Source organism: Alosa alosa, chromosome 3, assembly GCF_017589495.1.
Source record: "Alosa alosa isolate M-15738 ecotype Scorff River chromosome 3, AALO_Geno_1.1, whole genome shotgun sequence".
Classification (NCBI taxonomy): Eukaryota; Metazoa; Chordata; class Actinopteri; order Clupeiformes; family Clupeidae; genus Alosa; species Alosa alosa.
The window spans coordinates 28,792,941-28,816,054 of record NC_063191.1 but is presented as its reverse complement, the minus strand read 5'-3'; the positions used below and the strand labels follow the sequence as shown (position 1 = coordinate 28,816,054).

The window sequence follows — 23,114 nt, the reverse complement described above, 5'->3', positions numbered from 1 at the left end:
AGGCAGGGCTGCTGAGATGGATGGATTCTGTCATTCTCCTTCAAGATTCGGAAATTTCTAGCTGCTGAGATGGATTGTTGGATTGTCTGTCATTGTATAAGAACTGTATATCAAGATATATAGGTATATATTTATATATATATATATATACACGAACCTCATGGTTTTCAATGAGATAGCTGTGATCGTTCAAGGTGTGACAATAAAAATGCACATTAATCCAGAAGAAGAAAATATATCATATAGAGTTGAATTTTCCAGTTGATTTTTTCTTCTTTTTAATCCAAGGACCAAGTGTTAAGTCCTGGCCTGTATTGCTCTCTGTGTGTCTGTTCACAACTTTCTGTTTATCATTACGAGCCTGTTGTGTGGAGGCTGGAATCAATTAGAAAAGCCAGAAAATGTATTTTAAAAGGTTTTATCATATGTTTAATACATATGCATTTGTCCCTGTTCCCTTCATTTGGTTGAAAATGTGCAAACATGTTATTTATAAAAATAGCTACATGCTATTATTTATTGGAAGGAAAAAAAACAGCTCTGAATTGATGTCAGTTCAGTGATATTCATTGTTGACTTTATTGTTGTCTTACATTCAGATGGTAGTGTTTACACAAATACATCCATACACTTAGTATGGCATTTTACTTGAAAGATAAAACAAATAAAAATAAAATAAAAAAGGACTGGAATCAATGGCAGAATGTCTTATTACCCATGTTATGGATTCATCATAAATCACATTCAGTCCTGACATTTAAGTTCTACTGAGGATACAGTATATCTTCCTATTGGAGTGCTACGACAGCATCACTAACAGTTCATTTGCCACAGCGGTCACAGACGATACCTTTTCTCTGAAAACTATTGCACATATAGAAGCAGGGGTTGGTTAACAAATATATGTGCAAGGCGTTTAATATACATCAAATACAATAAATATTGTATTTTTAGCTTTCCACAAATGGTTCATAAAACGGGTGACAATCACGGCACAGCACACTAGATGTGCAATATATCATACAATAACACCTCAGTGGGGGACACTATCAGCCACAAATATTGCATTTTGCATAAAAGCCTACGGGTTAGTGCATGGACAAATTTGGATGACTGACTACACATAAGCACAGCTGCATCAGACGTTTGGACGCACATGTGAGAAATGTCTGTGCAGAGCATTTATAAAGCACCATATTATAAGTACTTTGGACCACAGTTGAGTTGATTACTGGTGGATGTTAAAGCACATGCCTGTCTACATCAAACGGTATTTTACAAGCAGATGCATCTGCGCAGCATTGTGTAGGACTCCACTACTCAAGTGAGCCTTTGGTTCCAGTAGTTTATAGGGAGTTATGCTCTATAGTGCAGCTCTGGTGAGAGACAGGTGATCAGGCTTTTATTCCTGTAATAAGGTGCATGGAATGAGTAGGTTTTCAGTTGGAGTGCATTTCAAGTCCATGTCGTGTCATATTAGTGAGAGGTCAACGGCACGCGGAGTGTAATTTGGACGTAATGACCTGACGGTACTAAAGTACTGGCACATAGAGTTCAGACACACACAACAGCATCAGCATAGTGGTAAGCTGCCTTGATAATAACCGCTCATGATAACAGCATGGATGCCTTATACCATATCACCCCACCTAAGTCACCCCCCCCTCCTGTTTATATTTTAACACTGCTTTGCTTAGGTCCTCAATTGCATTAGTTTAATCCTATTCAGCATGTTAAGCTAAATGTTTGGAGCACAAATTCACATTCAAGATTCCTCTAATCACATTGTCACACAATCTAAATCCAAGCAGATGACTAGAATAAAAAGTCAACTGATTTATCTTTGATAAGGCTTTGAGTTATCGCTGCACTAAAGGGACTAAAGCTCATTAATAACAGCCCTCTGGTGCGTTAACAGCCCTGATAGGAGTTAGGATTTGGTCCTGAAATCTGATTGGGCCCTGAGTGATTGAGTGTGTGTGGTTCAGGCACATTAACAGGTGAGACCGAGTGAGGGATGTACTAGTGAGGTGAGAGTGTTTGGATGGAGAGTAGGATGTGTGACGTGGCGTGTTGGCTAGTTGATGCTGGTCTTGTTTGTTGTTGTTTGTTTGTTTATTTGTTTTCCGTTTCCTCAGAAGCCGGTTTCTATGCTCAGAGATCTGCGGGTGACATGTTCGATCTCCCCGGTGACGTACTCGTCAAAGCTGGTCTGGTACTTGGCCAGCATCTTCAGCATGAGGCGCAGATTCAGCCACCACTCCACCTTGGGCATCCTATGTCTGCAAAAACACACAAGTCTCTCATAAGACACTCACTTAGAGAAGCGGGGTGCTGTGGGGCGAGTGGCTACAGCGTCCATGCCATTTTCGGGGTCCGAGTGCACACGTGGACCTTAAGGTTTGAATCTGACCTGCGGTCATTTCCCGATCCCACCCCATCGCTCTCTCCCACTGGCTTCATGTCAATCTTCACTGTCCTATTTAAATCTAGGCATATAGCCCAAAAAGTATACTTTATTTAAAAAGACACTCACTTAGAGCAGAAGTTCTCAAAGTGGAGTCCACAACCCAAAGCCAAGGGTTCTAAAAAAACTGCTTTAAATGATGAAGTTGTGGTTTACCATCATATCAACAGATGATGACCCTTTTCACCAATAAAACAAGTAAATTGTATCTATTTGCTCCCACCCACATTAACATTTCTCTTGAAGAACGTGGAGAATTGTTTGAGTCGAATGTTGTCAAGTAATGCAAAATCTATAGTTGACAAAAAACAGATCAAGTTACACACTTGCCAGAAAACATAGAATAGTGAACCTGGCCACAACTTTAGAGAATACAAATGGCATATGCTTCATTTTTTACGATTATGAGGGGGTCTTCAGGGAACCCCTGAGAAAAATTGAGTACCCATGACTTAAAGCACTCACTATGGCTAGTCACTGGCCGTTTTTAGACAGGCATCGTACACCATTTGCACCACCCTAAAAGGCATCTTTTAAAGGAACCGTATGTAAGAAATGTATTTAAATTAATCATAAAATGGCCCTGATATGTCAGTAGATATTAAGAAATCATGTTTATTTCAAATACTTATATCACTGACAACAGTAGTCCGGCCAGGATATTGTCATTTAAAAAGTGAAGTTGCAGCCCTCAACTGATGTTTTGGCCTGATGTGCCACCCTCCACTTATCTACTAATCACAAAGTCAGTAGTGTTTCGGCATCCGGGTTGGCAACCTCGAGTCAGGGGGGAGGGGGAGGGGATACACCACTCTAAAGTAATTTCAAAGTGATTGCAGTACCAGTTTTGGTCACAATCCTACATATGGTTCCTTTAAGTACCTGTTTTAAGTATTTTTGGGGGGCTTTTTGCATTTATTTGGACAGGACCTGTATTTATCTGACATGTGAAGACAGAGATCTGTATCTGCCACCTCCTGCTGCCATTTAACTGTTTACATAGTGACACCCTCTCTCTCTCTCACACACACACACACACTCAAACACACACCACCACATTTCTTTTTCCTCAGTGTTATTCAAGATAAGGTTCCTGTGTTGTTATCCTTCCAGCTGGAACATTAAAAGGTCCACACACACACACACACACAACACAGACACAACACACGCACAAAACACACACACACCACATTTTATTTTAACACTTTTTTGTCCCTCAACATCACACATCATTTTGTCTTTTTGTGTGTGAGTGTGCCTGTGTGTGTGTGTGTGTGTGTGTGTATGTGCGCCAGTGACTTCCTAGGCTGTTATCTGACCCTGTGTGAGTATAGGGCCTTTTGTCTGAGCCTGAATGATGTTCATAAATAGCCTCAGGATGTTTAGACTTGCACACGCACACACACATACACACACACACACACACACCCACCACCCACACACACACACACACAAACACACACTCAAATTTTAGTTACAGACCCCCTTTATATCTTAATATTTCTATTACCCCTCCCCTCCGAACATTCCTAGCCATAGTGCCCCCCATACACATTTTAAACTTAGATTCTTAGCACCCCCAGGAAGTGAGTGGGAGAGAGAGAGATGGGGTGGGATCGGGACATGACCGCAGGTCGGATTCAAACCTGGGTCCCTGTGGGTGCTGAGACACATTCATGGTACAGGCGCTGTAGCCTGCTACACCACAGCGCCCCCCAACAAATACCTGTTTGAACAAATTATTCTTCATCCTATCCAAACTCTACTATCTTATCTTATCCCATCCTATTCTACCACATTCTATTGCATTCTATTTGATCAAATTCTAATGCTGCCGAGTCTCTGTGAATTCTGCCGGAAAGATCCAAAGGACTCACTTAAAATCAGTCTGCTCCTTGAGCTCGACCACAGGAATGAAGGACAACACCTTCCTGTTCAGTCCGATAACACACGCTGTTTCTGGGGCGTTGGCAAACACCCTCCCTGGTACACACACAAACACACACACACACACACACACACACACACACACACACAGAGAATGTGTTACACATTAAACAGATTTAAAATGTTGCACACCTCATAGAGCATAGGGTTATACTAAAGCAAAACATGACTAGAGCAATCTTCATTCTGAATATACAGAATATGAATTGAATGTGTTTTTTTTGGATTGGTGGCTGAGAATGCTGAGTTTTTTGGTGACTAATAGCACAGCATATGAATGGGATTCTTAATGTCCTCTATAATGAACTAAATGTTTACCTTGTCTGAAGCTTTCAACCAACTTCTCAGAGAGCCACTGCACGGCCCTCACTCCCAGCTTGGTGCCGAAGTTCCTGTCAAAGGGGGACGGCGCCCCTCCCTACAAGAGGAGGACGAGAGGAAGTCAAACAGTCTTACAGTCCTCACGCTGCCCTGAGAAATGCTGTCAAACTTGACACTGAGAGACTACCAGTTTTGCAATAAACCACTAACTGTTACTTACTGTAATAGGGAACCTGCCTTTTAGAGAGGGGTAGTAATATTGCTCAATGGTTTAAGCTTTTAAGACTGAACAGGTGTGTGTCAGTATAAAGAAATGGAAGTGTACTAAAACCACCATTTACAAGAAAAAAAAAAAAAAAACAAATTTATAACAGCATGACTAAAACTAACCAGGAAGCGAATCGTTTCCAGAACTTTCTCCCGAGCGAGACGCAGTCCTCCACTTACCTGCTGGAGATGCCCCAGGACGTTGACTCTGCAGTCGAAGATGCCACTGCCCTCAGAGGAGTAGAGCTTGTGGATGAAGTCGGTGGTGTAGTGCTCATGGCACTTCTCATTCCTACACACAGACCAAGGCCCAGGGAGGCAACAACATCAGGCGTCTTGTGTATAAGTATATAAGTATACTTTTTTTGATCCCGTGAGGGAAATTTGGTCTCTGCATTTATCCCAATCCGTGAATTAGTGAAACACACTCAGCACACATTGAACACACAGTGAGGTGAAGCACACACTAATCCCGGCGCAGTGAGCTGCCTGCACAACAGCGGCGCTCACCAGTAGGCCACGGCTGCACTTTACTGTGTGCAACAGCTGCACTTTACTGATATGGTCTCATTGTTTCTCTTCATCTTGGCCTTTCCCTGCTCTTAAGCAATAGGGCAAAAACTGCTGATTTATATTTATATTTCTCTAATACTTAAAGGAAAATTCTAGTATTTAGCACTTTGAGTCCCTTTTCTGGTTTGTTTTGGATGAACTATAGTGATGGACACCGAAATTTTGACGATTGGTCCTGTCTCGACTTTTCTGGCTCGTTTTGAATTGACTTTGACTACTCAGAGTGGCTGCCTACAGGCATGCTCAAACATGTCCTAAAACAACCCTTACTGTTCGTTTTCAAAACTCTGCAACTCACCGAGTGGTTAGTGGTGTTTGTTGATGTTCCAAAACAAGTAGCATAGCGAAATACAGTTTCTGTCGTGTTTTATTTGGCATTTTGTAAAATCCCATTGATTTCTGTTGGAAGACTCATTGCAGGTTGGTATTACTGTGCCACCGTCTATGCTTCAGGCTAAAATATTGAGCGGAAGTTTATACGCGGTTGTGAGGTGTCTGAAAAAATAGTTCCCTAATAGCAAATAAGACGGCTGGAAATCATACATTGCACCGGTATTTGATTTTAATAATCAATGAACACCACTAACCACTGGGTGAGTTGAAAACGAACATTAAGGGTTGTTTTAGGACATGTTTGAGCATGCCTGTAGGCAGCCACTCTGACTAGTTAAAGGCGATTCAAAACGAGTCAGAAAAGTCAAGACAGGACCAATCGTCAAAATTTCGGTGTCCACCACTCTAGTTCATCCAAAACAAACCAAAACAGGGACTCAAAGTGCTAAATACCGGAATTTTCCTTTAAATATAATATTTTTCTGACCATTTACCTAAATACCGCTATGGCCATTTTAGCTTAATACAAAGCTTTTTTCTTTTGCCTAGGAAATAAGCAAAAAGTTGTTGTGTTGGTGTGTGTGTGGTGTATTGATATTCCCTTTGCATTCAGGTTTCTGTTCCTTGTGTTTTTTGGCATCTGAGCCCCCTCCCCCCATCTGACCAGTGATACCAGATACCAGGCTCCTGTTTACCTCAGCACCAGACCTCTCTGGATGTCCTTCTTCATCTTCTCCGTCAGATGCTCGACGTTCGTCTGTCGAAGCAAGAGATAGCAGCCATTACAGAAACAGCACCACTAACTGCTCTCATCAGAGAGGGAGCAGAGACACCAGCCATTACGGAACAGCACCACTAACTTCCCTAATCAGAGAGGAATGGTGGTGATCACAATGCTGATACTGATGATAACAACACTGACATCATTTCCTGTTTGAAGTGGGTGAGTGACAGTGCACCTTCAGATCGTGGATGTTGAAGGGATCTTCAAAGATATAGGCAGCATCAGCACCCACGGCGATGCCAGTGGTGGTTGCCAAGTAACCACAGTAACCCCCCATGGTTTCCACGACAAACACCCGTCTCTTGGTGCCAGACGCGGACTGCTTGATCTTGTCGCAACTCTGAGAGAGAGGAAAATTATTATGAAATATTTATAGCCTGGATTTAACACGCAGAGAGAGGTTTCAGGTTTCAGCAAACACACAAGATAGCATCATTTCTATACCATATACGCATTCTATACAGGTTTATATAGACTGATTCTGTTGCACACCACAACAAATCATGTGTGCAGAAAGTGTTTGCTGAAAATGCACACATTGCTGCAACCTGATTTTCTTTTTTAATGTGGTTTGCAGTTTGCTCTGTGCAGTGTGACTGTAGTAGTGGTTGAGGTTGACTGTTTGCTCTGTGCAGTGTGACTGTAGTAGTGGTTGATATTGACTGTGCAGTGTGACTGTAGTAGTGGTTGACTGTTTGCTCTGTGCAGTGCGACTGTAGTAGTGGTTAAGGCTGACTGGTTGCCCAGACTCACAGACATGGCAGCATTGACGGCGGTGTCTGAGCCGAGACTGAAGTCAGTTCCCGGGACGTTGTTGCTGATGGTGGCTGGGATGATACACATGGGGATGCAGAGTTCGTCATAGCGACCGCGCCCCTCAACCAGCTCCAAGATCCCCTCATATGCCTGCAGGGAGAGGATATTTACATTTATGTTCAGATGAATCATATGCCTGCAGGGAGAGGTTATTTATATTTAAGCGTAGGAATGGTCCGTTATAAATTCAAGTCGCTGAGCTCTAGAGTCTAATTGGTTAATGAAACAGATCTTTTGAATGGCATTTCTAAGCACACACCTTCATACTATTCTACACCTTCAAATATTGATATGGCACAATGCAATAAACATCCCAGATTATTATCTAATTATGGTATTAATTTGATCTGTCTTGCTTTGAGCATGCCTTACCTCAAAACCTCCAACAACGAGCAATGACTGGATGTTGAACTTATTGATGTTCTCCACCAGCTGCTCCATGCAAGTGCTTGGCAGAGTCCTGTAGGCAGAGGAAACAAAAAAACAAACTGGCTTGTTAGTGTGGTGCATAAAATGTAGGCCCCAAAATGGAAACAAAATCATTTCAAAAGACATACTGTGTGATGTTTCTTTTGTTCTTTGGGCAAGTAGCCGTATAATAAGTAGGATAAATGTATAGTTCAGTGGTCAGTATAGGATAATAAATCCCTTCAGGATGATGAAGTAAAGGCCCAGGATGTATAGTTTGGTCAGTTGTAATAAATCCCTTCAGGGATGGGTCCTGGTTGCCCTGACAGGATGTATACGTACTTACACCTGACTGGTGGACTATAGATTATCCCTTAAATAATGCACATGTAAACATGCACATTAAAATGAGTATCTGTGTTAGTGTGTTTGTCTTGGCCAGCAGCCAGACCAACGGATACCCTGCCTCTGCACCTCAGGCTGGTGTGAGTTGAGTATTCTGACACATAATGGCTGCTGTGCATCTCCCAGGTGAGTGTTCTGGTGCATAATGGCTGCCCTGCATCGCCCAGGTGAGTGTTCTGGTGCATAATTGCTGCCCTGCATCGCCCAGGTGAGTGTTCTGACGCATAATGGCTGCTGTGCATCTCCCAGGTGAGTGTTCTGGTGCATAATGGCTGCCCTGCATCGCCCAGGTGAGTGTTCTGACGCATAATGCTGCGGGTGCCCCCCATCGCCCATGGTGAGTGTCTCCCAGGTGAGTGTTCTGCGCATAATGGCTGCTGTGCATCGCCCAGGTGAGTGTTCTGGTGCATAATGGCTGCTGTGCATCACCCAGGTTAACAAGGTTCCCCCTTCACTATAAAGCGCTTTGGTTGCCCTGATAAAGCGCTACACTATATAAATGCCAGTTGCTGTTGTTGTTGCTTCTTACCTTTTCGTGCCCAGTATTGAGCCCCCTTGGCCTATCCAGCCTGCCACGTCATGCCACTCTATTTCAGACACCTGCAGACGCAGTACAGGGTTCATCATACCACATATTTACAAAGCAACTCACAAAACTAGACAAGAAGTGACATTAGTGGCCATTTCAACATGATGAGAAATATAACAAGGGATATTCCTAAAATACTTTAGTTCTTTAGTTATCATTGTTGGCTAAAGCCTCTTGAATTTCCCCTTGGGGATCAATAAAGTATCTATCTATCTAAAGCAGTTTACTAGTGGAGGTAGAGACAAGAGCATGACGACACTACTGCTGAAGAAACACTTTGTGTAATTCTGAGGTTTTGGGCCTTGTTGCAATATCGGTTTCATCACCATCTGCTGTCCTCGCTCCTGTTTTGGTCAGTACACTACCTCCTCTCTTGAGGACTCTGAAGTGCCACCTTTTCATCTTAACTTATCCTGTGGTATACTGGTGTTGTGTTGTGTATGTAATATGATTGCTCTTCACAAACAATCGATATATATTTAGATTGAGCACATCTGCAAATTAATTTATAAAAAACCTGGAGAAGAATGGCTGAGAGAGTATAAAATGAACTGGGACGATGCAGTGATTAAGAGCGAATGAATGAATACATCTATGTAGGAATGAATGTACACCTGGATAATGTACACATGTATACCTCCATCCAAAAGAATACAACTAATAAAGAGAAATAAGCAGAATACACTGTACTGTACATACGCTATAAAAACTTTAAGCATAATGAAATCTAAAGAGGTGAGGTTGTACCTGTCCATTGGCGAGTCCGTAGAAGCCGTCGCTGACGGTGTAGACGCGGTGTCCCTGGGCCAAAGCCACTCTGACGGCCGAGCGCACTGCGGCGTTCATGCCCGCGGCCGGAGCGCCCACGTTCAGGATCGCCATCGAGTAGCTACTCTGTGGGCACAGGAACTGTTTGTTTAGTTCAGAGGAACTAAATGAACTTAATTATACTAAACTAACTTCATCTGGTTCAGGCTAACCCAGTTTTATTTGCAGTGTCATATATCTGGAGATGTTGTTCTGTTAATCACGGGAAATAGATACACCAGTGAGCATCAGCCCCACAACTACACTTTTGTCATTTTCAAAATGGAGATAATCCTAAAGACACAGCTTTCAACCCTTCAAGAAAGTGTGGCAGTTAAAGATTGTCTAAGAGAGGGGTCTTAGAATAAACCCTGACCAGCCTGCCTGAAGTAGGCAACATGAGATGCTGGGAAAGTACTTCTGAAATTTTAGATTACTAATTACCCAAGTTAAAATGTACTAATTTAGCAATTTTAATTACTCCATCAAAGTAACATTGTAATCATATTATATCTGATTACTTTACTTTATCATTGATTGGCAGATAGATATTCAAAATTGATATTAGAAATTCAAAGACCAATTCAAAATCATGCTCAGAAACAACTTGATCAAACATTCTGACAAATTAATGGAGTTGCATAGCAACAGAATGGATGTAACCCCTTTGTAAATCACCAATATTTTGATTAGTGACTATTTTTTGTAACTGTAACAAATTACAATGGCAGATTATTTTTTTATTTAATTATTATTAATTACGTAACCTGTAAATAATTAATTTTAGAGGGTTCGTGTGACTTGACTTACTTTACTTCCAGTAGTCCCCTAAGCGGTTGAGAGTGAAAATTAGTGTACTAGATAATTATCAGCATACTTCAGTATTTATATAGCTAGTTGTATTAGTATTGCATAATCTATCTGTCGATGGATGGAGATGCGCATTTGTGGACGACCTACCTTGTCTTGGGCTGGTTTCTGGTGAGCAAGTAGCTTGTAAATATTCCAGTTGTGCTCGAAGCTCCTGCCAATAACAAGCCATGGTTTCAGTAAAGAAATCACAGAGCCAAAGACAGATGAGATAAAAGCACAAAGCACAAATTAAATTGCACATACTAACTGTGAACATGAAACGAAGACTATTTATTTTTTTTAACTAATATTCACCTTTGCGAATACTGCAGAAAGCAGCAGTCACTGGCGGTGGCTAAAATAAACATATTCATCTACTGATCTTCTAATGGCTAACCATGAGACACACACTAAGGTCTGACCAGCCTGTGGTGGCTCTGGCTCCACTGAAGGGGATCTTGTGATTATAAGGCCCAAACACCTCATAGTATTGAAGAACACACCTGAAGATGTGTCCTAATGGCAGCAACAGCTAGTGGTCACCTACAAGATCTCCAGTAATTGTAGAGCTGAACTTTCAGGAATTGTAACACCCTGTAGCAGCCAATAACGTAATGACCGCCAATAACGTAATGATTTTGACCTTTTGCAGTGTAATAAAGTGGAAAGTGTAATAACTTGCCAGTAACAAAATACAATTTCTAAACCAATAACATCATAAATGTTTGGCAATAATACACTAGCTGGTTGTTACGTTATTGGCAGTCCTACAAATTGAACCTATTCCCCAGGGTTTATGCTAGTTCCTGTCTGGTTATAGGTCTAGTGACCTGTTAGACCGGTGGGCCCTCACCTGCCTCTCAGCTGAATGGTTTCATCAAACCGCTTCTCATTCATGGCCTTCTGGACTTCTTTAGTCTGGAAACACACACACAGACACACAGAGACACACACACACACACACACACACACACATTTCATGTTACACATTTACTGCACATTTATTACTGATGTGATATTCACATTTACAATGTTATGTAATAGTAAATGCATTTTATTCCACTTATACCACTGCAGGTAGTAAACAATGAAAGTAAAATGAGACTTTCACTGGAAGAATCTCTACTTGCATATCTATTTGCTCCCAAATAAATCTTGAGGTAAATATAGGGCTGGTTTCCTGTACATGGATTAAGCCATTAAAGCCTTTTTCAGAGGAAATCTTTCATAAAGTTCTCTTTTCGTGCAGGACTAAGCTTAATTCATGTACAAGAGCCCATCCGTTAAACGTAGGGTGGAGAGCAGAGGTTGGTCCTGTCTCTATCATCTGACTGGTGCACTCACCATCTCCACACACTCCATCAGGGGGAGCCTGGTTGCCTGGTTACCCGACAGGCCGATGACACAGGCTGGGGTGTCGGGCGTAGCCTCCATCAGCGCTATCACTGCCTCCACCCCCAGCCTACTGCTCTGGAGAGGGCAAGACAACATGGCAGGGGGAGGGAAAGCAAGGCAAGGCAAGTTTATTTTTGTAGTACAGTTCTTGCTTTGCAAATGAGCAGATAAAAGAAAAATAAGAAAGTACAAATGATAAAATGAATAAAACAACAGTAAAAAGGAAGCTAAAAACAAACAGAACTATAATCAAATGTGCCATTGCTTCTCAGGTGAATGGGCCATTGTTTGAATAATACGGTCCTCTTTAGGTCCTCTGAGGTTATTTAAATTACCTTCTCCGAAATAACCTGTAAAAGTTCTCCTAAGAAGTTTGGAAGGTTTTTAACCTTTGCCTTATGAACCCTTAAGGATTCCATGTAGTACTTTACTTCTGGGAACTGCAGTGTAAATGATGTCAGTGACTGATGACTTACTAAAACTCTGTCGAAGGCGGACGGTGTGCCTCCCCTCTGGACGTGCCCCAGCACGGTCACTCTGGTGTCATAAGCCAGCCTCTTCACAATCAACTACATACAGAGATAGAACGAGAGAGAGAGAGAGAGAGAGAGAAGAGAGAGAGAGAGAGAGAGACATCATAGTCATTCTAGCAAAAGCACATACAGTACAATATTCTAAGTTTATTTATTATTTGTTTTGTTCCAGATGTTACAAAACACAAATTGTTGTAATCATTACTGAGGACAGAGAGGTGTTTACTGGAAAAGGCATAGGATATGAATATGGACATATTTTGGAAATGCTGTATTTCCAGAGGCAGGTACCCACGTCTTTGACATAGTTGGATGAGATAGGCTCTCCGGACGCTGAGATGGCCCCTTCAGCCATGATGATGATGTTGAGCCTGGAGCCTTTACTGCGGCTCTGCACAAGACACCAGGAGAAGAGGTCAGAACACACACACACACACACACACACACACACACACACACACACACCCCACACACCCAATACAGAGCTGCACCAGGAGAAGAGGTCAGAACACCCCTACCACACACCCAATGCAGAGATGCACCAGGCGCAGAGCTAAAAATGTCTTTAGTGATATGAGACTGGTGCAGGTCATTCTTCCACCCTGCTGTGCGCAAGCTGTTAAAATAGCAAATAAACCTGCACCCAACTGACTGCCCATTGGTGTCTTGGGTTTTAAAACAGGGCCCAGATTCATCTATGTGGCTGGTCTAGTGGGCTCAGGACTTTGATTCTGTGAAGCACTGTTAGCCTATCGTAGCATAATTCACTGGACGTGGGTTAGACCAGTTAGTCTATAGTTCTCGTTTAGCTATAGGCTAACTATAGGCTAACTGGTCTAACCCACTTCTACCCAGGTGTCAGACAGAGAGGGTGTGTATCCTCTTACCTAACTCTGAGCTAGACAGCAAATAAGCTAATTTCCCAAAAAGCTGGCGTGTTCCTTAAAGGTGCCATGTGTAATGTCCGCCAAAAAATCAATTCATACTCCACATTCCATAAAAGATGGGGGCAGTATACCTCCAGAAAGTGAGTTGGTCTACCCTAGAGTAACAACCCAGAACGCGTGTATTGCAGTTTGGCTGGTGGTTATGTTGGTCGCGATACTGCCTCCCATGGCGAAACTGGTATTATGACACCTGTCGGCTGTGGCTAGTAATTTAGCATGCTAATTCAGGTTGATATCTCTGCAGCACTATACCTTGTCATTTTTTTAATGACATCATCACCCTTATTTCTTCTCATTCTTTTGATGCATCTAGCTCATTTTTTGGATATTTTTACCTCAATTCTTACACATGGCACCTTTAAAGACAATGTAAATTGTTGTAATGACACAATAGAAATGACTAATACTGTATTGAATTGGATCGAACACAGCGGTCTAGAAGTAAAACCTCCATCAAAAGGTAGATGTTAAACGTGGAGAGTCACATACGTGCCTGCGCAGTAAACATACCAGACCAGATATGAAACTAGAGAATGTGCCATTTTGGAGAGTGACTTAAATTGATGTTACACACACTGCAGTGGAAAACATGCAGTAGATGTGTGTATCTGGTTCAACTCTGGTCAGACCACCGTGGGAATCAACAATGACATTTTAACCTCCATGTCATGTCAACTCAACTGTTCCCATCGTTAAGCAGAAATGGAAATTAAACAGTGAACTAAAGATACACTAGAATGAAAAAAAAGGCATACAGACGCATTTATATCTGCTAATGTATATTCACATGCTTACAATCCACAGGCACAAAGATGTTTCAAAATGTAATTTTATGAAACTATGAGATGCCAATAACTGAAATCCTGCTTTGTCTGTGGGAGTATTGAATACAGGGGTACGCCTGTGATTGGCTTGTCTCTGGAGGTTTGAGGGTCACTGTGGGGCAGAGGATGCCCAGGTCTGACCTGCTCCAGCCGAGCGCACATGAGGTCCTCCCAGTTCTCCTCAGGTGGAGATTCAGGGATGAAGAGCCAGTCGGCACCTGAGGCCAATGCAGACACCAGAGCCAAGTACCTGAACAGGGAAGGACAGGTGAGTCAGTGGACATGTCTTATTATTCACATGTCATGGACAGGATATGGATAATGGATCCGACCACAGAAGTACAAGAATTTAAACCTTTAATATATATATGTTTTCATATACTTCTTAAACATTAAGATAACTGTGTCAATGAGTGGATTTGTGTAAATGATTTTCCAGAGGGAAGAAGTGTATATGCATTCAGTCAGTGTGTCTGTGTGTGTCTGTGTGTGTGTGTGTGTGCGTGTGTGTGTGTCTGTGTGTGTCTGTGTGTGTGTGTGTGTGTGTGTGTGTGTGTGCACGTATGTGTATGACTCACCCACAATGTCTTCCCATGACCTCCAGCACGAATGCTCGCTGGTGGCTGTCAAGACAGAACATGTCCAGAGGTCAGACAGGAAACAGCATACGGCAGCCATCAGCAAGCACTCAACAGCTATCAGCATTCTGCACACTCACAGCCATATCAGCACTCCACCGTTTCCTCGAATTACAGTAGGTTTCTAGGTCACATTCTCACTGACCACTTCTCATGCTGAATTCAGAATTCAGTTTGCTGAACTGAGTTTCACCACATAGCTGCCTTAAACTGTATGTGTTGTGCCACTCATATCCTCATAGCTGACAAATACCACTGCCATTCAACTGATGACTCAACTCCTCCCACACACCTCACACATTTACTTAAGCACATTTCACAGCATGTTGCACAATTGCCCAGTGCCCGTGCCACCCAGCCAGAAAACCATAAAGAGGGATATCTGTGGCTCTCACTGCACAGAGTAGCCATGCTATTTCTTATCACTGGCTTTGGTTTGTACATTATGAAGCAACCAGTCAAGTGAATTATCTGTCTAAAGAGATTATTGGTAACCCTGCGTGGCCTATAGAAAACTCAAGGACAAATCCAACACAATCTGGCTTTGTGTCAGGGATTTGAATTCTCTTGAAATGAATCACAAAGATGCTTTCCCGTGAACGGCACTAGATTAAAGATTAGATTAAACACTGTTGGATCTGATCTCTGTTTATTGCCCCTATCAGGATGGCATGTTGTTGGTGTAGTTAGTCCATCCATCTGTCAGTGTGTCTGTCTACGTAAGGCAAGGTTACACAAAAACTACTCGCCAAATGTCCATTACACTTGATGGAAAGGTGTAGTATGGTCCAGAGGCAAACCCATAACATTTTGAAGCAGGCTCATAGGCCAGTAGTAGCAAGTTAGTTTCACTTTCACAAAGAGTGTTAAAGCAATGAAATGCATTTCTTAGACTGTTTCCCCAAGATTGTTAGCCTAGAAATCTAGACTAAATTACAGTTGCTGCCAGGGCTAGTCTAGCAACTCTCTGTTGGCTTGTGAGCTCGAAAAATTAAACTTCTATCAGGCCAATCAAATCGTGTATAGAGTCAGAAGTAGGCTTAACATAATGATTGATGGCAGAGTTGCAACGGTTTGGCTTGAATTCCCTGCTACTTGAAAACAAATAAGATAATGTTGCTGTTGGCTTAACAGTGTGACACGAAGTTAAGCTTTTATTAAGTTGGCAAAAGTTTGAACTAGCCAACTAGCTCCGCTGGTGGGAAACGCATGGGACTCATAACACTGTCCTATTGCGTGCAGAGAGAATTTGAAAGACAACCGATTATCCCGCCCCTCGGACTGAGCACTGCGAACGGTGAGTGCCCAGACCCTATACTACATTTCAATGTGGGTCTGGCTTGTCAGGCTACAAGATTGTGCCTTTGGAGTTCATACTAGTGACATGGAGTGTGCAGTGTGGCCATTTCATACCAAACTGGTTCAGTGTGGCCATTTCATACCAAACTGGTTGCCTAAAGGTGAAGGTACATCTTATGATTATTATAGGACAGTGTGGGCCCATTACACACTGATATAAGTTTGACTTGCATTGGCTTGCACAGAGCACACTCTCTGAGTGCCCATCCAGTTTTAAAAGGTTTCCCATTAAAGTCGGACTTACAGTCCAGAAAGGTTTCCCATCAGGTGGGTATTTCCTCTGCTATTTGTACAGCTATATATAGTCAACATCTAAACAGAGCTTAAGTGGGAGAGGAAGACGTCAGTGCTTTCTGATCTCTCAATTCTGTGTGTGTGTGTGTGTGTGTGTGTGTGGGTGTGTGTGTGTGTGTGGGTCACCTCTGTGCCGTGGTGGTGATAGCATCCACGATCTCCATGATGCGATGCAGGGCGGAGTCAACGCCGATGGTCATGTCCGTCCCACAGAAGTCGTTATCGATGGAGCCCACTAAGGCCCACGATGTTCAGGTGGTCATACTGCTTAGCTGTGGCGTCCGAGATCCTGTCTGATTAGAAAAAAAAAGGCATCAGGTTATTGGGTTTCCACAGAACTTATATACCCAAGTTTTTCAGAAAGATTTCAGTAGTTACACAACAACAACAAATCATCAACCCATCACCTGAGCTATTTGGCCATCTTGTTATTTTAAGTCTCAAGAGTCAACATTGCTCACACAACCAAAACAATGAAATGCATATGAATGAAAATGGCTGCAGAAAAGGAGAGGAGTTGGTATGGGCAGTGGAGTGAAGAAGGAGTCTGTTTACGTTTGGGAATCTCATGTTGATTGCTGTGCATTCTTCTACTCTCGTTCCTAATACATTTACATTTATGCATTTAGCAGATGCTTTTACCCAGTGCGACTTACATAATGGGGAATAACATTCAAGCTACAATGCAGATGAAACCTTAGGTAACAATAAATACTACAATGCAGAGGAGACCTTAGATAACAATAAATACTACAACGCAGAGGAGACCTTAAATAACAATAAATACTACAATGTAGAGGAGACCTTAGATAACAATTATTACAACAATAGTATAGTAATAAAATAAGCCTTGACCATGAAAATGTTCCAAGCAGTGCTCGAATTACGTGGGAGCCAGAGGGAGCCGAGCTCCCATAGAGTGAGGATTGGCTCCCATGAAAGCAACAAAGTCAAAAATCTGAGGGGGTCTCTGATATCTGAAGGTGTCTGGCATTGTAATTTAATCTTAAACAACCGCTCATTATCTATCCCTGTGCGATCTCTTACCATTACAGACGTGAAATTAAAATATAGGCTACTACGGGACGTAGACCTACCCTAGGCTCTTGAACTGATGACACTTCACCACCACACCACTAGACTATATGACCAAACCGCATACGATCGATTTGACAGCACTCGCAAGTCTGAAGAAGTTACCCTGCTTTGATGAGAATGTTTTGTCTATTTACATAGGCGTTCATTGGGCTAGCCTACATGGGTTGATACGTGCGGAAAAGTCCCGTTTGCTGTTGAACTTGAACCTCTTCTATGTTGATTAACAAAGCCATAAATTATGGCCCATAATGCAGCTTACTTCAATGATGCTGTGAACTGATCTGTAGCTATCCTCTGTCATTCAGAGCTCCGGAAAGTTCCCAGATATTTTGAAACACCTGTTAGCAATCTCTGATGGCGGAATAGCCTATTCAATGGCTACCCGACAACATCTCAGTGCAAATTCCAAAATTGTTCGTCTATTTATTCCCACGGTTCAACACACGAGACGACTGAACGCCTGTTGTTACTATGTGCACATTAGCCTATAATTCTAGAACATAGTTTGGCTGCAATGGCTTTATTATTTTCTGCCAGTTAGTGCATTTTCCCTGTGTATAAGTTATACTACATGCATTATTGTGTTTGACACTGAGGATAGCCTATCTGAGACGGTGGTCTGGTTCAAATGAGTTAGCCTACGTTGTGAAATTGAGAATGGCACTCAGAGTAAATCCTTTAGTCTATCTTTGTATTGTGAAATTGAAATTAAATATGGAATATTAATATCAATAATATGTTGAAATGAATTAAAAGGAATCAATTTTATGAAAAATCTCTATTGTGTGCATGTGTCTAGGTCTATCGCGCGCATATAGGCTACTGCGCAAAAGCGCCACTCGCGCCTAGGCTATTTAATTGTATCGCCTTGTTAGGCTATGCGCGGGGTGTGCCAACTTTTTATGAGATAGAGAGACCCCCTTAAAGACAAAAAGAAAATTCGGGCCCTGGTTCCAAGTAAATCTGGACATGTTGTGAAAATAGAGCGCAAGCTCCCGGTACCTTTCTGCACCAGCTCCGCCAGCAGACCGGTCCACTCGTTGCGGAAGATGTTGGCCCCGGTGAGGCTGCCATCACCGCCGCACACGCACAGGTTGGTGATGCCGCGCTTCACCAGGTTGAAGGCTGCCGACAGCCGGCCCTCACGGGTGGTGAAGGCCTTGCAGCGCGCGCTCCCGATCACCGTACCGCCCTACATGCGCAGAAACACAAAACAGGTACAAGTTAGAATAGAACAGTCATTTGGAGATTTCTAGGGCTCTGGAATAGAAAAGAAAAGAATGGACTTACACTCTATTGAATTGCTCTATTGAATACAGAATGGAAGAGAGTAGAGTAGAATATTATTAACTTCAAGAAGAAAAGTTTGGTTCCAAAACGCTATATCTCCATTTTTAAAAACATTAAAAAGTCAGGCTATTTAATCAATCTAATTGCTGTTTTGTTGTTTTGATTGAGTAAAGATAAATCAAATAACAATACCCAATTACAGTTTTACTGAAATTACTTGCAAAACAAAATGTAAAAAAATGATCTATTTATTGTGGATATAGCGTTTTGATACCAAACTCTTCAGCTTAATGCGAAATAGACTAGACTAGTTCAGACTAGTTCAGGTGTCCTGAGACCCCTAAAAAAGCCTCACTGCTATTTTTAGTGCATCACATTGCATTTAGCCCTTCTCCAGTTAAATGTCCTTTTCTAGATGCTGGTAGCGCAGGCTGAATCAATTAAATCAACAAGGGCCTCAAGCAGTAATTGATGACGCTTGTGCATACATTATCAACATGCACATCACTGATGCGTTATCAATCCGAAGGTCAGCACAGAGCCGGTGGACGCACACTGAAATAGCCCTTTTAGTGGCCTGCTCACTGCACCGTCCCAGCTAGAGCGAGCAGGGAGCCTGGGCTGCTGAGACAGAGGGTGTGAGTAATCTCTACAAGGAGTGTTTACAGATTATAGTTATTTTCTCTTGTTTAGATTATAACATTTTGGCCTCCATTACCAATCAGGGAATGCAATTCTGCAGGCTATTTGTTTTTTACATTAACAGCATACATTTCACAATGCAACAGGAAGCAGCGAAAGCCCTTCCATTTAAACAAAGTGCATTTTCAGTAACACTTTGTAAATGGCCACAGCAAGGTGAGACTAATATGGCAGCATTGGCAGAAGCAAGAGACACTTTTGATAGAAAAGCAGAGTTCAGTGTGGAATTGATCAAAAAGCAATACAAAACTATGAACACCATATTAATATATCCATGAACTATGGACAATAACCCTGATGGTCTATGAGTAGAAAACTAGTATACAGACATTATGGGACACACCACATACATACGCCACTAAGAGAGACTACTATACATAATGAAAACTACACAAGCTTTGGGTTTTGCTGGAGCACGTATAAGGATATGATTGTGGAAAAAGCAGGTAAGGCACCTAAAACTTGGGACTACATCACAGGATAGGCCTACTTGAACACATCATTCATTTTAACCACTGGCACTGAGAATAATGGGAGCATGTTATTGGAAAAACAAATGTTGTCCCATAGCAAATGTTATGGGACAAACCACATGCATACGGGACGAGGCGAGACCACATCAACACACTTAGTGAAAACTACACAAGGTTTGAGTTTTGCTGGAGCACGTATAAGGATATGGTTGCCGACGAAGCAGGTAAGGCACCTAAAACTTTGGGCTACATCACAGGATAGGCCTTACACATCACACACTTCAAAATCACTGAGAACAACGGGAGCATGTTTATGCCATTAGTCCAGTTAGCTTCGGAACGTCAAACGCAGCACAAACCAATCTTGCATGGAGGTTCCGTCATGAGTAGTTGTGCTGCCGATTGAGACTACGGTAGAGAACTAGGGTTACACACATGCACAGGCCACCTTACCGGCTGCTCATCTCAACTGGGAACAGGAGGAGGAGAGGAGACGCAGAGAGGAGAGAAAAAGGTGAGGAGAGAGAGTAATGGATTCAGAACCAGGACTATGAAAACTGGAACCTTGCTGGACACCTGTGACCTGCAATTGTAGAGAACTAAGAATAAAGAGCCCATGACAATAAAACAGATCTTTAATTGGACATAATTCTACTCCATACCTATCTGGGGCGTGTTTCCCAAAAGCATAGTTGCTAACTAAGTTAGCAACTTTGTTGGTTGCAATTCAATTTCCCATTGCCAAAGTTGAAAACAGGTTAGCAACTATGGTTTTGGGAAACACACCCCTGTCCGGAAACAGATCTAATGTTAGGAAAGAATGTCTCAAATGCCAGCAGCATCCTGTTGAAATCCTGACATCATGACATCCTGCATGCTGATATGTTGTCACATAGTTGTACAGTAAGTGTGAAATGCTTCCTGACAGTGTAGAGAACATGCCTGAGTCATGTCATCTCTTATACTGTACTTATTGGAACATTAGTTATTAATGGTTAATTTACTGTATCTGGACTGTGTCTACTGAGTCCACACTTGTGCATCAGGGGGGTCAACAAGGGCCGGTGGAGTGGTGCAGTATGATGTGCCTAGATCAAGATATGTCCGTTTTTTGTCATATGATGATATTGCAGGGTCTGTATTCACTAGTAAAGCCACCATCTAACCATCATGACCTATGTGGGTGGGGGTGTTAGGGGTATAACCAGATAAGGCTGAGGAGTAAATGGCGAATAGTAAACGGGCTGCATTTATATAGCGCTTTTCCACTCCTCTGAGCACTCAAAACGCTGTGCAACGGCGGACCACCCACAGAACAACCTAATGGCACATGTCTCAGAGATCAGAAGACCAACCCTTCCTGTGTAGTGTACTCTGCTTGGAGGAATTGATGAGACAACAAGAACACATGTTTCAGCTCCAACAAATTGTTAACTTGTCAGGATACGAGATTGTGATTATGCAATCTATACTTGTCTCTGTTGACTGATCCTGCATGTTAATTAACAGCTGGTGCTGGTCATAGTGGCTGTGTCTGTAAGTGTGTGTGTGTGTGTGTGTGTGTGTGTGTCTCTCACTCTGTGTATTTACATCTATGTATGTGTGTGTGTGTGTGTGTGTGTGTGAGTCCTTACCAGTTGGATGATGTTGGTTACACTGTGCCAGTTAGCCAGTTTGATGTTATCTCCTCCATCTACCAGGCCTTGGTAGCCCTGCAGGACATCAATGCACTATGCTTTAGAGGAGCCCGTAACAGATCATAATATGACTTTATGGAAGTATAATAAAACACATGTAACAACAGCCAAACAACTCCTGAGAGAAGTTAGTGTTACTGAAGCTGTTCTTAAAATGATGTATTCTGCTCATACCGCTGGGTCATGAAATTTTGGGTCATAACTATGATGATGCGGTTGCACACAGTGGGGTGCATTGCTATGGCAAATGAAACAAATGCTGGTGTATGTTTTGGGGAAGAAATATACCTCATGCACGAGATAGACCTTGGCCCCAACATATATACCCATTCTGGTCACAGCACGGACTGCAGCATTCATGCCTATGGGGATCAAAAAGGGACAGAGTAGCCCATCACATTCATTTGTACCAGTGTAGTGACACTTAATAGTTTTAGCGACATAATCGTCGTGGGATTATTTCTTCAAGCACCCTGGGGTTACACGAGATCCTGACAAACTAGCACGTACAAGGAAACACGCCCATCTACGTAGGTCTTGGTATGTGCAGCGCTATAGGTTGCTTCCAGACACAACACATTAATGTTAACCACGACCTTGTGTGGGCTCCTTGTGTCACGAAACAGTAACCTATAGGCCTACAAATCAAAACACGTCTGTCACAAACCATGTGTATTGCTAAACAATGCTTCAATGATTCATTTCCTGTTTCACGTGAAAACACTCTACTGTTACACAACTTTAGCCACGATGCTTGATTAATGCTTGATTTTGTTCACAGTAGGGTAGGCTAAACATCAACAGTATTAAAACTCGCGCAAACGTGTTGCTCAAACAACATGTTAGTAATCATTAGCTTGCCTCACGTCCATATAGGCTACTGTACAGTAGCCTGCCTGCCTACCTTGGGCATCTCCGCCACTTGTCAATACTGCAATGGCTCGACCAGACCCCGACATCTTCAATTTTTCGAGGACTACGGAAGTCATCCTGCTGATACGCGGGTTCGACATTTGTCTGCACTGTCAAGCCGACACTCAGAGAAACAACAGTAGAGTACAGAGTGTTTTTCTGCAGGTGCTCTGTAACATACGCAGAAGCAGCAGCAACTACTGGAGCTTCGGTTCACCTTCCTACAGTGGGAGCGTCACCTTGGCTCCTCCCAGTTTTGTCGTAACAACATGACTGCGTGTGCTCTCTCAAAAATCTGTTATGTCTGCCCTGACTCTCTGTAAGTATAAATACCATGAAGAGCATCTGCCTGTTTTTTTTCTTCTTCGTATGGGATATGTAAT

General features: G+C 42.4%; 1 protein-coding gene across 1 annotated transcript; it reads right to left on the bottom strand.

Moving 5' to 3' along the window:
* Window positions 1-555: 555 nt before the first annotated feature.
* Window positions 556-22,966, bottom strand: pfkla (phosphofructokinase, liver a). Its single transcript, XM_048238218.1, is given in 24 exon segments — window positions 556-2,282; window positions 4,345-4,450; window positions 4,733-4,832; window positions 5,183-5,294; window positions 6,604-6,665; window positions 6,868-7,032; window positions 7,446-7,598; window positions 7,881-7,968; window positions 8,851-8,921; window positions 9,658-9,804; window positions 10,528-10,545; window positions 10,678-10,741; window positions 11,423-11,487; window positions 11,914-12,039; window positions 12,441-12,533; window positions 12,793-12,888; window positions 14,410-14,518; window positions 14,847-14,891; window positions 16,686-16,798; window positions 16,800-16,852; window positions 18,660-18,849; window positions 21,757-21,834; window positions 22,108-22,181; window positions 22,724-22,966. Coding segments are annotated over 24 exon segments (2,385 nt in total). The 5' UTR covers window positions 22,833-22,966; the 3' UTR covers window positions 556-2,134.
* Window positions 22,967-23,114: the final 148 nt, after the last annotated feature.